The sequence below is a fragment of the Sinocyclocheilus grahami genome, unplaced genomic scaffold, assembly GCF_001515645.1.
Source record: "Sinocyclocheilus grahami isolate Dianchi unplaced genomic scaffold, SAMN03320097.WGS_v1.1 scaffold119.1, whole genome shotgun sequence".
NCBI lineage: Eukaryota > Metazoa > Chordata > Actinopteri > Cypriniformes > Cyprinidae > Sinocyclocheilus > Sinocyclocheilus grahami.
In genome coordinates this window covers 837,628-855,951 of record NW_015505298.1, presented here as the reverse complement: position 1 = coordinate 855,951, position 18,324 = coordinate 837,628, and the positions used below count along the sequence as shown (strand labels likewise).

The following is an 18,324-nucleotide window of genomic DNA, read 5'->3' as shown; positions in this document are numbered from 1 at the left end:
TGCTAGAAAACTGCTAAATCATGGTTGCGAAAATAGCTAAACCTATGAAAGATGAACAGAAAATAAAAAAGATCATATTAAATTCAGTTTGACAAGCTAAAGTTGACAATCAACATCTTATTAACGTTAATGTTGATTGTTTGTGTAATACAATTTCAACATGAAGGAGACATTTTGATTATAGCTAGGTAAGTTTTCTTATTTGTACATAATAATTTTATTTTGGACTTTTCTCTTTTAATGTTGCTGCTTGGATTTGTTATGGGCATTAATACTATACTAATATCTGTTCGTTATTTGAAGAAATTGTTAAAAAGGAAAATAAATTGTACTTAATCGTTTAAGTGCTTCATTCAGTTCATGCTTTGTAGCCTATTCGTGAAAAGTAACCTGGAGTAACATGTAAATACCATGGTATTTATCAAAATACCACTACCACATATCCCCAGTAGCCCCACTGAAGCTCCAGAAAGGAGGGTTTTCCCGAGATATGGCAACCTCGACAGAAAGACCAGCGATTTCACTGGATTTCCTGTTTCCGGAATTCCGCACGGGCTGACTGGCTGTCGGCGAATGAAAAAACAAAGACTTACAAATCAGACTCCAACACCTCCTCTCCTCACCTGCAAACATGGACACTGGTGCGTATGTGTAAATATTGTCTCTCGCAGCTCGTTGGCTCGGGCTGAGGGCTCAGAGCTTCACAAATGTTGATGTGAATGGAGTAGCATTGTGTGGCTAACTAGCCCGAGCTGTTTAACTACTACTAACGTTACAGCTGAAAGTGACTAAGCAACGCTGTGAGGTCGATTTTTAACTCTTGAAAGCTTATGCTCGAGTTAAGTGACTCGAGTGACGCTTTGAATGGGATCAAATGAGTGCGTAAGTTATTTGAAATGGAAAGGTATGTTGTGTGAAAGATAAGCCGAACTACAGAAACGACGAATAGAGTCCAAGTGAAGTCAGAGAGCTGGCTGTCAATCATTTCAGGCAGAATCTGACAGTGTCATTCTGTCTTCAACTTTTGTGTGTCCCATGGACAAAAAGAAAGTCATACTTGTCAGTGTTTCTCAATATTCATGATTATGCAGCTATGTATCAGTGAAAGTTTAAATGCACAGTTTCACACTCTGTCTCTGTCCATCCTGGTCTGTAAATGAAGAGCTCTTGTTTTGTGTTTGTTTGCCCTTGTTGTTTGCCCAGGCCTGAGTCAGGAGAAAGCATCAGCTTTTGTCAAGCGATTCCGCTCAGAGCCACGATATCTGCTCGCCCAGAACGTCTCGACTTGCATTGATCCGTTAGAGGTGTGTCTGCACCGGCAGACGGTCCAAGATACAGTACACGTCTTCCAGCACAGCATTCCCACAGAGGGCAAACCAGTCACCAACCAGAAAAACTCAGGTACCTACACTGAGGAAACTGATATGTAAAGTTTTGCACATAAATAATGCATCTGACAGATATTTTTATTATGTATATCACACTACAGGTTAGGTTCACTAACTTTCTATTCATCAAAGAATCCTGGAAATCATGGATTCTACAAAAATATTTAGTGACAGAACTGTTTTAAACATGAATAATTATAAGAAATGTTTTTTTTTGAGCAGCAAATCAGCATTAGAATGATTTCTGAAGGATCATGTGATACTGAAGACTGGAGTTATGCCTGCTAAAAACTCAGCGTTGTCATCTTAGGAAGAAATTACTTTATAATAATAATAATAAAATACAAAACAGTAATTGTACATTGTAATAATATTTCACAATATTACTGTTTTTACAGTATTTTTGATCAAATCAATGCAACCTTTGAGTATAAGAGACTTGGTGAATATGTTTCAAAAACATTTTAACTTCAACTTTTGAATGGTAGTGTATCTTTTTTTGCATATATATATATATACACACACATACATACAGTTTAAGTACGTCCTTGTCAGGTTTGACCTGACCTCACTATCTGTGCTTGTTTTTTTCCCATCAGGGAGATGTTGGATCTTTTCATGCCTCAATGTCATGCGTCTTCCATTTATGAAGAAGTTTAACGTTGAAGAATTTGAATTCAGTCAGTCTTATCTCTTTTTCTGGGACAAGGTAAGTCAGCATTACCACTCCTCCTGGTTTGCATTTTCAAAAACAACAGACTCTTGACTGTTTAATCTGAGAATCAACTGTATTTATTTGCACCAGGCTCTGAGGTTGTAATTCTGCTGTATTTTTTTTGCTGTCTATCGTTTGCTCTTATTGTGTTAATGGTAAAAGTGCAGTAAATCCTCTTTTTGTGTGAGATGTATTGTGTTGCTTGGATGTTTGTGGCTCACTGTGTCCACTCTTTGCCCCTTCACCTTGTTGGTACACACCCCCTGTTTATCTGTATTTCTGTTTTTGGCTCAGGTGGAGAGATGCTATTACTTTCTGCGTGCCTGTGTGGAGACGGCCCAGCGGAAGGAGTCAGTAGATGGCAGATTGGTTCAGTTCCTGCTATCAAATCCTACCAATGACGGCGGACAGTGGGATATGCTGGTTAATCTTATTGGTCAGTTTAGCTCTGTTGCATTGAATAAAACTCACATTTGTTCAGGGCAGGGGATGTATTTATTTTTCAATTAAAAAGTGAATTTACATCTGTTCACTTTAGAATAAAAAGTAAATATATGAATTAAAATGAAACCCAACTTGTACTTCTTTACATTAAAGTTTCATTTAAACTCCTGTGTGTTTTTCAGAAAAATACGGCGTTGTCCCTAAGAAGTGCTTCCCCGAGTCTCACAGCTCTGAAGCATCCCGTAGAATGAATGATATCCTCAATCACAAGGTCAGTCAGAGTTACGCTCAAAATGCAACTCTCAGTCTGCAGCCCCATGTATCCCCTCAAGCTTTCATGTTGACATTTACTGAACGAGGATTTAGTGGCTGCGTATGAGCTGGTGGCTCCATCACAGAAATGCTCTTTTGGCGCTTTTCCACTGCATGGTACGGCACGGTACGGTTCACTTTTTGGGGTTTTTCCACTAGGTACAGTACCTGGTACTTTTTTTATTACCACCTCAGTTGGGGTTCCAAGTGAACCCTACTGTTACCAAAACGTGACGCGTAAACTCTGCTGATCACGGATTGGCCGGAGAGAATCGTCGTGGTAGTAGAGGTGGCACAACTATAATGACGTGAATAATCCCGCCAACTCTAAAGCGGTACTGAACTGCAGTGGAAACGCAAGCCGAGCCGAACCGTGCCGTGCCGTATTGAGCCGTGCCGAGTCGTACCACACAGTGGAAAAGCACCATTTGAGTCATCGGATGAGCAGAGGATAAAGTCACTAAGGTCACTTTCCTTGGCTTTTAGATAAATGAGGAAGATGGCAATTTCGGCCCACATGACATTTAATGAAGAGCTAAAACAGATATGAGATAATGTGCCAGATTATGTCAGCTTATATCAGTTATATTTAAATTCAGTTATTTGCCAAGGTAACATTAACAAAATGTTTTCAATGTAATATTTCTGTTATTTTTTTTCTCCTTAATTTCAGTGACCCAAAACAATTAGTCATTTTAGTTTGTTTTTAGTTATCAGTAGCCTTTTTTTTTTTTTTTTACATGGCTGAGGTCAGAGTCATGGAATAAGCTTCTAAAATTAGCATACTCATGATGTTACACTTACATTGCCTTTTAAAGCACTGTTTACTCTGGGGTTACTCAAATATTGTGAGAAAGCTAGATGCAGTGGTTTATAAGATGTGTTATATCGAAGATATTCTATAATTAGACACATTATTTAGCATTATCTATTTTTTTTTATTTAATTAGTATTGTGACTTGTAATTTGCATTTGTTTTTTGTGTTGCAGTTGAGGGAGTATTGTCTAAGGCTGAGGAACATGGTGGCCAGTGAAGTCCCTAAAACTGAGCTGTCTGACACTGTAGATACCATGATTGAGGAGGTGAGTTTGTTTTTTGGAGCTAACCTGCCCTCTGTTTTATCACAATGGCATAGTTCAGCCTGAAAAAAAATATTATTAAAATAATAATTTACTCACCCTCACATCATTACAAACCTGTATAAGCATATGCACGTCAATTACATAATTAAAGATATTGGCAACATATTGATTTGATTTTCAATAATAATTCTTTCATATTAGAAATTGGATTCTTTTTTTATTATTCTACATAAAAGATAACACCATATGAATTTGGAATGACATGAAGATGAGTAAAAAATGATAATTACAATCTTTGGATAAAGGGGTGCGTTTCCCAAAAGCATCATTAGCTAACTATGGTCGAAAGTTCCATTGAATGGAACTTGCTACCATACTTGCTTTTGGGAAACACACCCCAGAATGGTAACCGAATGGTGCTATTCTCATAGGCCTGTTGAAGTCGCTGTTTGACTGCTTATCAAACCACCACTAGAGGTTGCCAGACAATATATTGCAAGGTTATCTTTCACAGACTTGGCTGAGAACTTGCATATTTTGTATAAGCAGTGAGAACTGTAAAATTGAGGATGAGGACTGTCAAGCTCACTTTTTATAATTCTGGGATTTGCAACTGTTTGTTCCTTATCAGCAGTTGCCAGTTCTGAAAACCTCCCTGACATATCAGCTTTCAGAAACTTAAAAGCTTTTTTAGACACATTTGCATACTCGACAAACAGAAGGGCAGCATGATCAGTTTCATAATTCAGTCCATAAAAAGTTAAAGGTAATTTTTTTCATAAAGATCAGCATAGTGTAATATTTTACATTATTTAATATGTATATAATGAAATATACAAACTAAAAGTAAAAAAGAAACCTTGCTTCTTAAAACACACATTCAATGGGGTCCAAAAATCTGTTTAAGGAATTAGAAATTTTAAAATTATAAAAAAAATTATTATACTGCTATTATAAGTTGTAATGTAAAGAATAAACAATACCCTATTAAATGTTAAATAGTCTCAGGACCCTTTTGTATGTCATACTGTAAGTGATGTAATGACGTAAGTACTGACATATTGTAAATATCATAAATGCTTGATCTGACAAAACATAGACATCAATAATTAAACTCCATTTAAACTGAGCAATAACATTGTCAACCATCTATGAACCAAAATGAACACGTACAAAGCGTGTCCTGGTTTTGTGAATACCTGCGTATGTGTATTTTAGCGTATCTTTTATATGTTTGCATGCATTTTTATGCGTGTGAGCGGAGGAAAGAGAAAGGATGAGCTAGACAGAGAGAAAGTGTGAGCGCCTGCAGGACTTGATGACAGAATGTTCCACAAACATGATTGTTATCGCCCGGTGCCTGTCGTTGAGTGGAAAAGGCAATCTCACTGGCATTACTACTATACCTCCACCATTTGCGAAGGGACGACACACAGCGTACACGTCTAAGTTAACATCTCTAAGCTTGTGCTCTGCGTTTCTCTCCCAGGATAAACGTATGCCCGAGTATGATTTGTTTATCTGGTTGTGATACACATTCTCCTCTCACCCGCTTGGGCCTTTTTCTGTTTTTGACATGATGTTTGTTTGTCCACCTGGTGGTGGTTTGTTTTCTGTAGCACTTCACTAGCTGAGGAGTTGTTGGGAAGTGAGTTTGTTTATTTGGTGAATTAAATCAAATGCGGGAAAGTCATATTATTTGCATAATTGAGACTGGATACTAGTCCAGTTTAGACAAAACAAGTCAAGTCAGAACTTGTATGAGGGTCAAAAAAATTTCCGTTTCCATTCATAATCACACTAGTGACCTTGTTTAACTGGAGTTATTGATGTGTTGGCACTGCTGGACTGGACAGTGTCACACTTTACAATCTCAGGACTGTATCTGACAGACCTTTGTGCTGCAGAACATGCCTTAAAGTGGCTCAAACAAACCACGTCTTCATGTTGAGCGATCACTTTACAAAGCCTTCAGAATTTATCAATTTTAAAATATTTTTTTGTTTATAGAACACTTCCCTGCCATGTGTATAATTTCAGTTTATCTTGCCTTTAGTTTTATAGCTTAGTGCAATCATAGATTTCCAGCCTGACAACTTAAAATGCTTCCTTTAAAATATATATATAGGCTGCATTTATTTGATCAGAAATACAATAAAAACAGTAATATTATGAAATATTATTTACATTTAAAATAATTGTTTTCTATTTTAATATATTTTAAAACAGCATTTATTCCTGTGACTGCAAAGCTGAATTTTCAGCCGTCATTACTTCAGTCTTAAGTGTCACATGGTTCTTCAGAAATAATTGTAATATGCTAATTTGGTGATTGATAAACATTTCTTATTATTATCAATGCTGAAAACAGTAAACACAATATTTTTGTGAATACCGAGATGCATCTTTTTTAAAGAATCTTGATGAATATAAGTTCAGTATTTATTTGAAATATTTTTTTTGTAAGATTATAAATGTCTTTTCTGTCACATTTGATGAATTGAATGCATCCTTGCTGAATAAAGTACTTGAAATTCAGAGATCAAAAAACCTTTGTTTTTATAGTACATCAAAATATCAAAGGAAATATTTTGATATAACTGCTTTAATCACAGAATCAACTCATCATGATTGTGTTATATAAACATTCTGTTCATCTGTCATATCTTAGTGTTTGTTTGCACATGCTAGAAAACAGTGTGTATGTATGATCAAGGAATGTGCAGATTTTAATTTTTTTTTGGTTGAGGTCTGTTTAGTCACTGTGTTGTGGTTGTTGATAATTCTCTGCAAAGACATACTTAAATTCCCTTGTTGAACTTTGTTTGCCTGAAAGGGCCAAATGTGTTTCATGTTTACACAAAAAGTTCAAGTTAATCAATCAAATATATTTGTCATCTCTTCACAGCCTTTTAATGGGTAATCTGATCATGCTCTAAATTATATTTTGACTTGCGTTGTGTCATTTTTGCCATGCAACGAAAACAAAAAGGCCAATTATTGACACGCAACCCTTTGCTGAACTTCATTCTGTTTACTTCCTTGCAAAGCTGTGCTTGAGAAGCAGATGCAAACAAAAATGATAAGATCAGCGCTGTGGTCTCAGTACCAGAGTCTGGCAGCCGTATAGAAAAGTGATGTTTACGATGAAGATCTTTTACCTTCCCACAGGCAGCTGAAATCATGCCATGTTGCATCTTCATACATCCAGTCATTTGCATGGCTGATTGCTTGCACATGGATTACTTTGACGTGAGACAGCCAGCCAGAGTGTTGCTTTCCTTGTCAACAAACCCCTATTTGCCATATTCATACCTGGAGCACCTTGTGCCCACACACTGGAGCAGGTGCTTGTGATCCCAGATAAGCCAGTATCTCAACCCACTAGAACGAGAGGTGATGCATGTGGCATTGGATACGTCTGACCATGAGTGACCTGAACCTTTCTCCACTCCTTAAACTTATTTTGTTTTGTTTTGTTAGTTTAAATATTGTTATTTATTTATTATTATTTTTTATTTATTTTAAGTTTGTGTAAGTTTTTCTTTTTGGGGGGTTGGGGGTGTTTACATTTTTGTTTTAGTTTATTGCATTTATTTTGTCGATTTCTTTGTAATTAGTTTTTATTTAGTTATGTGAGGGTTTTCATTTGTTTTTATTTTGTTTTTTGGTTTACATTTGTTTGTTTAATTTTCTTTTATCTTTTACTTTTTGTGATGTTTAAATTAAATGTAGTTTATAGTTTATCTGCTTAGTTTTTTATTTTATTTTATTTTTTGCAAGTTTTGCTTTTTATTGTGGTTTATTTTATTTTTTGTAGTTTTGTCTTTTTGTCATTTTTTTATTCTTTGTAATTTTACTTAGTTCTGTGGGGGTTTTCATTTTAGTTTTTTATTTTGTTTATTTTAGTGTATTGCTTTTGTTTTGTGAGGTTTTATTTCACTTTGTTTAGTTGTTTTTTTTTATTTAGTTTATAGTTTATCTGCTTTGTTTTTTTTTTGTTTTTTGTTTTTTATTGTGATTAATTTTATTTTTTGTAGTTTGTTTTTGTCATTTTTTTATTCTTTGTAATTTTATTTAGTTCTGTGGGGGTTTTCATTTTAGTTTTTTATTTTGTTTATTTTAGTGTATTGTTTTTGTTTTGTCTTATTTTTGTAAATTGCTTTTAGTTCTGTGGGGGTTTTTCATGTATTGTTTTTTAATTTGTTTTTTTTGTTTTGAATTTTTAGTTTTATAATAAATTTTTATGTTTTTCAAGGTTTATATTTCATTTTGTTTTATTGGTTTTTGTTTCATTCATTTTTTTTGTTTATCTGTTTTGTTTTTGTTTTTTTGTTTTGCATTTATACTGTTGCTATTTATAGGGACAATGACACAGATTTATCATAAGCCATGTTTGATCTCATAATGCCCGTGTGAGCACCATGGCTCAGTGTGTCTTCGCATGCAGACTACCACCAGGCCATAGCTCTGACCCTTTGGAATAAACTAAAATGTTTTCCTGTAACATGTCACAAATGCTCTTGGCAATATACTTATATATTAGGTTATAGGATATATTAGGTTTTCATGCACCTTTCAGATCAAATGCCCATTGTTTATCCCATACATACAAGTTTGATTTTCATTGCATCCATACACCTTGCTCTTGTTAAGTTGCTCTGACTCACAGATCCTGCATTATCCAAAGTCAAGGCATGACGGAATGGCCAGAGGAGATGAGATTTAGTGCTTTTGGACGAGACATTGTGTTTTTCTTAAGCAAAAGATTTGCATTGTGCTGTGGCATGCTGATGTTCCTGGCCTTTGAGCCAGCTGCTCATCCCTGGTTGTGCCTCTCAGCTCTTCCTGCTGCCCTGTTGCCACACAGCCTCAGACAGGTGTTTCAATATTGACTCGCTGACTCCGTACTGACGTCAGTGAGCTTCGGCTATTGTTTCGTGCGAGCGGGACTTTTCAACAGGCCCAAAAAAAAGGGAAAACAGGCGCCAATGTTGTTTGGACGGTCCAGCGAGTTTATCTAACCTGCCAAGGAGGAAAGAGGATGTGAGAGCGTGCGACGCAGAGGCTGTTTGTGCGGTTGGGGCATCTGGGTCCAGCACCGGGTCAACAGGGAGGAAAAAGGGCCGGGCGCCGCTGGTATTGGGACTGGATAGAGAAAACAAACTTTAATGCTAAATGGTTTTCTTTTTGGGATAGGGCTGGAATAGGGTGAGAGAGAAGGTTGGTTACTTGGAAAAAACCTCTTCTGAAATCTCTCATCTAAAGTACATTAAATTGTCAAATCTGTCAAAAGTTTTGTTTTTCTGCTTTTGAATTTTTTTTTTAAAGGGGGTCAAATTATGCTTTTTTAAAGATCATATTTTGTGTATTTGGTCTAACAGAATATGTTGACATGCTTTAATGTTCAAAAAACACATTATTTTTTCAAATACTGTACATTATTGTAGGTCCTCTATGCCCCGCCTCTCTCAAACGCTTAGTTTTCTACAAAGTCCCTCCTTCCAACAAGCGCAGTTTGCTCTGATTGGCCAGCTGACCCAGTGCATTGTGACTGGCCGAACACCGCAAGCACTCATCGGAAATGTAACGCCCCTTACCATAATCCCGAGCTTCAAGCTTTCAAAATATATGTAAAGACAGTAAATAATGTCATTAGATTTACCATCAGTTCAAGCCCGAAAGGGGAACAGAGTCGCGTGACAGACACAGTGATGAAGCTGGTATGTGTTTGCAGTACACAAGCCATGGTTAAGACAGCTGACTCTACTGTGATGTGACCCTGTCTCTCTCGCTCTCTCTCACACACACGCACACACGATGCACAAAACTCCGCATTTGAACAGTCAATAGCAAATACTTAAACTAATAACAAAACAGTAGCTGATTCAGAAGCCCCAGATTGTCATAGCAAAGTCAGAATTACCTCCTCTCCTAGGTTCACGAAACTGTCGTCCATAAAATGCATTGCTGTTCTGTTGTAAGTAATCTTAAAGATTCCTAAATGCATCTACTTTCAGAAGGCCAAATAAAGTGCTTTTGCTTTCGCCTAGAAACACACAGCGTCTCCCCGACATGCTGCTTCAACACTAACTGCGGTTACTGAAACCACGCCTTCTTTCTTTGCGTGCACATTTGGGCGGCATTATGCTAATATTTCCACATAGTGAGGTAGATATGTAGGGGCGTGTTAGAACGAGCCGTTTTAGGGGGGCGTGGCAGAGTCTTAACTTTGATAAAGAATATCTCTTTGGTTTTGAGACTTTAGTCTTTGCAACTTCAGGGATCTTATCTATGCACAATCAGCTTGTAACACTCCAAAGAGAAAGAAAAACTTGAAATCGCATCATATGACCCCTTTAAGTTCTGAAAGGGCATTATCCATTGTATTTATTTGTCTATTTTGTTTAAGTGTTTTTTGTGTGATGAACAGACCAAAATTTGTTTTTTTGTTTTTATGTTGGTTTTCTGCCATTTGTTGCTGTTAATTTTAGGGAAAATTAAGTGAAAAAAAAGAATAAATTAAAATGTTTCCCTATACCATCTCAGAAATTTAAGTCATTATTCTCACATTTTTCTATTAAAACAAACTTTCATGGCAGGTGTCATTGTTTTTTCACATCTCATGAGCTCAAATGTCTTGGGTGTTTTGAATTTAGTATTTGAGTATAAATATATGCGTTTTTATTTTCTGTTGACTTCTCTGTGAAGTCCAAACAAATGAAAGCTCATATAGTGTGAATAAAGTCCACCAGAATTCTCTTTAAAATTCAGTTTGTGTGGCGCATGTCTTTGTTGATCCACCTACTTGTATATGCCAAAAGAAAAAAGACAGGCACATCTTATCTGTCCAGTTTCTTGCCTTCCTGCCTGTGCCTATGCGATTGACCAATAAGTGAATATTATCTAAGTCAAGTTAATCTTGGCTACAAGAAATCCGCGTTCCAATATATAAAGCTCAGGCCGCGGTCAGGAGAGGGCAGGAAATGCTTCGGTTTGGAGTAACAAAGGCTAAGTTCTGAGAACTAAAAACAGTTTGAGTTCAGAATAAAGTGTACCAGAGTCAAACATTGGACGCCTCACACACATTGTTTGTGTTCTTAGTGCTCATCTCAGCTACATCCTGTCAAAGCCAGAGCTTTCTCTAATGTGGTTTGTTTTGATTTCCCAGGTCTTATTTAAGATATCACATTCATATGTCATCCATCTTCAGAGTTCAAACATAACGCCAGCCTTCAATCAACCATTTTTGAATTTTGAATGCTTATTAGGAGCCATAAAACATAAAAAGTTTCCGCTATGTACACTACTGTTCAAAAGGTTGGTGTCAATATGATTTCATGTATCTTTTTTATTTCATTTTATGTCTTCAGGTGTTTAGAGTGGCCAGTGTTTGTCTGGGCAGTCCTCCAGACACCATCTGTTGGGAATACCGGGACAAGGACAAGAACTTCCACCGCATGGGCCCTTTAACTCCTCTGGAGTTTTACACAAAGCACGTCAAGCCCCTCTATAATCTCCAGGACAAGGTAGGAGCCAGCATAGGCTATGTCAGCTTCAACATTATATGCCTTCAGCCTGTTGTAGTCCTCACTCACAGGTTGTGCAATCTCTATGCAGATTTGCCTCGTTAATGACCCTCGGCCCCAAAACCCCTATGGAAAGTTGTACAGTGTGGAGTTTCTGGGAAACATGGTGGGTGGCCGCAGAACACTTTACAACAACCAGTCCATCGAGCTGCTCAAGAAAGCTGCTGCAGATTCCATCAAGAGTGGAGAGGTAAAATCAATTGGGTTTGAAGGGTTTCCATTATAATTAGGCTGGTTTAGGGTCATGTGATTATCTTTGCAAAAGTTTAGGGATACTGAGGTATTTTATTTTGGGAATACTTTTCTGAATACTTTAATTTAGTATGCTTTAAATTGATCAAAAGTGACAGAAAATACATAATATTACAAAATATTTCTATTTCAAATAAATGCTATTGGTTAAAGAATTATAAACATTTCTGAAGTATCATGTGACACTGAAGACTGGAGCAATGGCTGCTGAAAATTAAAAATTTCCATCACAGGAATAAATTGGAATTGGAAACATGTTAAAATAGAAAAGAGTTATTTTAAACTAGTAATAATATTTCAAAATATTACTTTTCTACTGAATTTTTGACCAAATGCAGCTTTAAGCATAAGATGTCTGCATAAAACATTTTGAGCGGTAGTGTATATGGATGCTAGTCATGGCCCAGGAATAAACAGATAGCACAATTATTCCCACATGACAAAAGAGGCCTATGAGGTTTGATAGTGATTGTTGAAGGTGGTGAATCTGTTACAAAATGCAGCATTTTGATGGCTGTAGTGGAAATGAAATGAGAGAAGCTGTTTTTTCTCATAATTTACACTTCTACATTTATCTTTAAAGTACTACCACTGAAACATATTTGAGCTAAAAAAATCTAGATAAACACTAACTCAACAGCCTGTTGGTGGACAGCTTGATCGTTTTGTCTCTCATCCAGTATGAGACTTAATGACCCTGTTTACACCACTAAATGATACAATTATAAACTATTCACTTATTTGTGTCTCTCTCTGAGGTTTACATGCCTGTGTGTATTGATTTGGCATGCAAAATTATATTTTTTTATTATAATTTTTTTTTTTTGCAATTTCGGTACATTGCATTCTGTCTGGAATTTTAAAGTCTTGTTTTACATGTTGTGTAAAATGGTTGTACAAAAAAGATGGTTGTTATAACCGACCCACAGAAAGTGGATTAATCGTTGTCTTTCTGGCATCAGGCGGTGTGGTTCGGCTGTGATGTAGGCAAACATTTCCACAGCAAACTGGGCATCAATGACATGCATGTGTGAGTATTGTTTCTTCTGCCAGTTAAAAGGTAAGACTTTTCTCAATGTGTTTTTGACACTAAGGATTCTCTGTATTTTTGTAGGTTTAACCATGACCTGGTGTTCGGCATCTCAGTGAAAAACTTGTCTAAGGCGGAAAGGTTGATCTATGGAGATTCCATGATGACCCATGCCATGATTCTGACTGGTGTTACTGACAAGGTATTGAGAGAACAGCACGCTCAAAAACATTGTCAGATATGCTTGGTTGGCTGGTACAAGTTGAGCTAGTTATTTAAAGAGCACTATATCGCACAGGTCATGACGCTGAATGCTCATTAACAGCTCTTACAGTCAGTGTGACCTCGAGATTTTTCCTCCCTCTGCAGACATCCGGCCTGTTTAATTACTAGCAGTTTTTTTAGATTACTGTCTACTTTCCCTCACAAGTCATCATATGCATGTCCAGAGTTCATTATTCTCTTCTCTGGTACCCGGTGGGCAGCACCAATGTGCTGTAAAGCAAAGGGCTTCTTCGCCCTGTTTTATTAATCAGTCAAACATAGCTTAGGTTTAAAAAGCAGCTAGACATTACATGGGAAATACAGAAAAATAATACTTAATATAATAAATGAATACTTCTGTTCAGCAAGGATGCATTAAATTGATCAAAAGTGACAGTAAATACGTTTATAATGTTCTAAATGCTATAAACTTCTATTTCAAATCTACACCTTTCTTTTGAACTTTCTAGTCATCAAAGAATTCAGAAAAAATGTATCACAGTTTCCACAAACATATTAAGCAGCACAACTGTTTTCAACATTGATAATTGCCTGCTGAAAATTCAGCTTTGCCATCATAGGAATAAATCACATTTTAAATATATTTAAAGGGGTCATATGATGCGATTTCAAGTTTTTCTTTCTCTTTGGAGTGTTACAAGCTGATTGTGCATAGATAAGATCCCTGAAGTTGCAAAGACTAAAGTCTCAAAACCAAAGAGATATTCTTTATCAAAGTTAAGACTCTGCCACGCCCCCCTAAAACGGCTCGTTCTAACACGCCCCCACAAATCTACCTCACTATGTGGAAATATTAGCATAATGCCGCCCAAATGTGCACGCAAAGAAAGAAGGCGCGGTTTCAGTAACCGCAGTTAGTGTTGAAGCAGCCATGTCAGGGAGACGCTGTGTGTTTCTAGGCGAAAGCAAAAGCACTTTATTTGGCCTTCCGAAAGTAGATGCATTTAGGAATCTTTAAGATTACTTACAACAGAACAGCAATGCATTTTATGGACGACAGTTTCGTGAACCTAGGAGAGGAGGTAATTCTGACTTTGCTATGACAATCTGGCGCTTCTGAATCAGCTACTGTTTTGTTATTAGTTTAAGTATTTGCTATTGACTGTTCAAATGCGGAGTTTTTTTACGCATCGTGTGCGTGCGCGCGTGCGTCTGTGTGAGAGAGAGAGAGAGAAACACCACAATTGGTGGCTGACTAAATACTTTTTTGCCCCACTGTATGACCCCTTTAAATATATTAAAATAGAAAAGTTAATTTAAATTGTAATATTTTACTATTTTTACTGTATTTTTGATCAAATAAATGCAGCTTGGCAAGCATAGGAGGCTTCTTTCAAAAACATAAAATCTGACCGACCCCAAACATTTGAAAATTAGTGTACTGTGGTAATAGATCACATATCAACCTTTGTGAACCTAAACCCTTTCGGTTATGAGTCCACATCTCTATCCACTACACTATGATTGGCATGTGTATAGGACAGACTTTCACTCTCTGTTTCATCACCTCTGTCTCTCATCCACAGAATGCAAAGGAGGGATGCTATGAGAAGTGGCGTGTGGAAAACTCGTGGGGAGACGACCGTGGAAATAAAGGTGAGGGGTTACCATCTGTCTGCTGCTTATATATGCTTCCTAATTTACAGATATTTGACTTTTGACATTGAATAATTCAATTTGCAGCAGGATTACCTCTTGTGGCTCCTTAGTCCACTCTTCAATAACTTAATTTAACTCATGTCTGAGAACACCAGGAGTCAGATATTTGATTTAGCATGGGGTCTCTGTTGGGCCTCTCTGGATTTAGAGGTTTAGAGTGTGGTGTGTGTGTTATTCAGGCCTGGCACATCTGTAGACCCGCTCACAGCTGGACCTCATGTCCATACCCACTGTCTTATTTAAAACAGACGGTACATTGAGGGGCTGTTTAATTAGCTTTGGTTGCCTGGAGAAAGAAAGAGTGTGCGCACACGCACACATTGTCGTTTTCTTTCTGCTTCCACAGACCTGAATTCCTCAGAAGATTATAGAGGTATTATGGCCTGCTCGTTTTTCATAGAAAATGATTCCTTGCAGATTGCTTCATCTGTGCATTTAAAAAGTTCAAAGTTTGCCTTAAAGGTGAAGTGTGTCATTTTTTCCATGTTAAAATACTTTCTTTTGTTGGTTTAATGAGATGCGAAGGGATTCATAGGTCAGTTTCCTCAAAATGTGTAAATGCTGTGGTTCTGTGGTGTTTCTAAGGCAAGCATTGCTATTTCTGTTGCACATATACTAACGTCAGTAAATTTTGCATAATTAACAGCAAATCTCAAAATGAAAATGACTTTTCATACATGTACATTATAATGTTGTGATGCTGAAATTCACTTGTAGCATTTAAAACTACTGAGTTTTTTTATTTTGACAAAATAGTATATAATTGTAATATTTGACGCAGTAAGCAACTGCCCTAGAAATGCCCTAGCAACCACTAAAAACACCTTAGCAATGACCAGAACACTCCAGCAGTGCCAACTCCAACATCACACTAGTAGTGCAGTAGTTAGATGCTTCACCTTTAACACTGATTTTAGTAGAAACATCTGCCAATGTTGTAAAAATATCAGCCTTACAGCGCACAGTGAATTAATAAATGATGGATCACATCTAATCACGGCTATTTATGAATTCAAAACATCACAGCTGCACATAAATCAGGACTTTTTGTGGTTTTCCAGCAACATTGTTTGGCAGCTAGATGAGGAGAGGAATTAGAAAAATGTGTTGTTGAGGTCGAAGGGGTTAAGGGCTCTCAAATTGTTCATAACAGTTGTTTCCCCTGAAGATTAGACAGTAATGTGATATACTCAGGGAAGCCGGATAAACGTTCTGGAGGAAAACAGGCTTCAGGCTTGTAAGATTGATTATTTCTGCCTCTTTCTGGCCTATTTTTGCATATTGTGGCACAAACAAGAGGTTGATGAGGGGCAATTGTGTAACTGATTTTGACAGAATATTTATAATGCGGTCAATGGCTCACTGGAGGCCCTGAAGCTGGTAGATTTTATGGCTGTAGAAGTGAAGTGATGAATAGAGGGATAAATATTCTCTCAGATGCTTTGTGCCCCCCAGGAATGGACAATTTTTTTTTTACAAACACAATCAAAGACTGCCAGCTGCCCAAATAAACGTGATGTTTTGTAGCAAAAATCAGTTCGTTTTTCAGATTCAGAACCGTTTGTCTCTGAAGCTTCTCTGTCTCATTAAAAGTCTGTTCTCATCCAAGAGTGATGCCCCATTTGTACACACTCAGACTATTTTGAAAAATCACATTTTGATACCCCAAGCATTGCGCTGAGGTACTGATGCACAAAATTCCAACATGGAAATCCAAGCTCTACTGCTCCATTTGTTCTCAGGATGTTCTGCTCTGTTTCACTTGGCATTTTTCTTCTGTTCGATGGCCCGGTTTGATTCATCTTAGTCAACCGGTCATGGCCCAGGAGTGAACACTGTGTGAAATAAACCTTATCATCATCTACTTTCTGCTTTTAACAGGGCAAAAAAATTTTTTGTACGTTCTTTAAGTGATTAAGAGAGAACAGGCTTTATCGGGAGCCACTGTTGGACACGATTGGATCCTGACACACCCTGAATGAAAAATATTGTTCAAATGTGTGTTTGCTCGTTTTAAAATCAAACTTTTTCAGTTTTGAGAAGCTAGACAGGTGATCTAGACAAGGTGTGGCTCGTTCCCTCCATGCGAACAATGGAGAAAGTGCGGCGCTAATGGGATCAGCATTTCATTTGACATCAGATTTGGCAGCGTTAAACACTGTTTGCTGTTAAAGTTTTACTCTCAAGCCTAATCGGATTTCAGCGTGTGACGAAAAATCCCGTCTCACGAGGCGGGTGTTAAATCGGACATCTCTCAGGCCTGGACGGTATATAGCGTCATATGTTGCTTAATTACACATTTAATTAGTGGATTGTGCTCTGTTCAAACCTAGTAAGCTAATCTGAAGTTTCTCATAAGAGCTTCTGCTGCAGCAAAGTAAATGGTGTTCCACTCCTCTGTCCCGCTATCTTTCTTTTGCTCATCTCTCATTTTACCCGTTTATCTCTGTCTGTTGTCCGTGCCTCATGTCTGCCTCTTCCTGCAGGATATCTGATCATGACAGACGAGTGGTTTTCTGAGTACGTGTACGAAGTGGTGGTGGATAAGAATTTCCTCCCTCCTGAAGTGCTGGACGTCATGCAGCAGGACCCCATCGTCCTCCCAGCCTGGGACCCCATGGGAGCCCTGGCATAACCATGGGAGCCGAAGGAACTGGTCTCAGCCTGGTCTCCTTGACTCTGCCTCCAACTGGTTTTTACCCTCCTACCATCTCTCACAAAAAGCCTACTCTAGATATAAAAAAAAATAATAATAATAAAGGTTTTTTTTTTGGCCTCTTTTTTATCACTGGAGTCTTGAGTGTCGAATCATTTCAATGCATCATTTGCTTAGTAGCATTTCTGATTTAATCAGCATTACATGATTTGAATTCTGGCATCTTTGAGATATAAACACTGGCATTCAAAAGTTTGGGGTCAGGGTCTTTTTTTTGGGTCAATATTTTTATTCAGCAAGGATGCATTAAATTGATCAAGTTAAACTTGCATTGCAAAAAAAGTAAATTTTAAATAAATAGAATTCTTTTGAACTTTCTACTCATCAAAAAATTCTGGAAGAAATGTATCATAGTTTCTACAGAAAGCAGCACAACTGTTTTCAACATTGATAATAATAAGAAATGTTTCTTGAGTGCCAAGTCAACATATGAGAATGATTTCTGAAGAATCATGTGACACTGAACACTGGAGTAATGATGCTGAAAATTCAGCTTAGCCATCACATGAATAAATTATATATTTAAAATATATTAAAATAGAAAAAAGTGATGTTGCATTGTAATTATATTTCACTATATTAATGTTTTTACTGTAATTTTTATCAAATAATTGCAGCCTTGTTGAGCATATGATACTTCTTTCAAAACCTTTTTTTTTTTTTTAAACTTACCTACCCCAAACTGTTAAACAGTAGTGTAGATATTTTTGAATGGCCGTCATATAAGAAAGGTCCTTTATTTATGTTTTGTAGTACATAAACCAACAATTATTGGGTCATGTACTAGAATTTCATTACAACAGCAATCCTAAGTGCAACGGTCTCCACCAACAGGATTATTTCAGATCCCA

General features: G+C 37.1%; 1 protein-coding gene across 1 annotated transcript; it reads left to right on the top strand.

The window, feature by feature from the left end:
* The first annotated feature begins 500 nt into the window (after window positions 1-500).
* Window positions 501-17,508, top strand: blmh (bleomycin hydrolase). The gene is made up of 12 exons (XM_016278220.1): window positions 501-641; window positions 1,204-1,401; window positions 1,988-2,097; window positions 2,398-2,539; window positions 2,730-2,818; window positions 3,850-3,942; window positions 11,316-11,471; window positions 11,563-11,721; window positions 12,746-12,813; window positions 12,898-13,015; window positions 14,625-14,694; window positions 17,244-17,508. Exons 1-12 carry the CDS (start codon window positions 632-634, stop codon window positions 17,390-17,392), a joined length of 1,362 nt encoding a protein of 453 aa, XP_016133706.1. The 5' UTR covers window positions 501-631; the 3' UTR covers window positions 17,393-17,508.
* Window positions 17,509-18,324: the final 816 nt, after the last annotated feature.

What these genes read in the sequence shown, in the direction of transcription:
- blmh (XM_016278220.1), top strand. An exon ending in ATGATATCCTCAATCACAAG is followed by an intron (nt 2,819 to 3,849) that starts GTCAGTCAGAGT and finishes TTTGTGTTGCAG; the next exon opens with TTGAGGGAGTATTGTCTAAG. An exon ending in ATTCCATCAAGAGTGGAGAG is followed by an intron (nt 11,722 to 12,745) that starts GTAAAATCAATT and finishes TTCTGGCATCAG; the next exon opens with GCGGTGTGGTTCGGCTGTGA.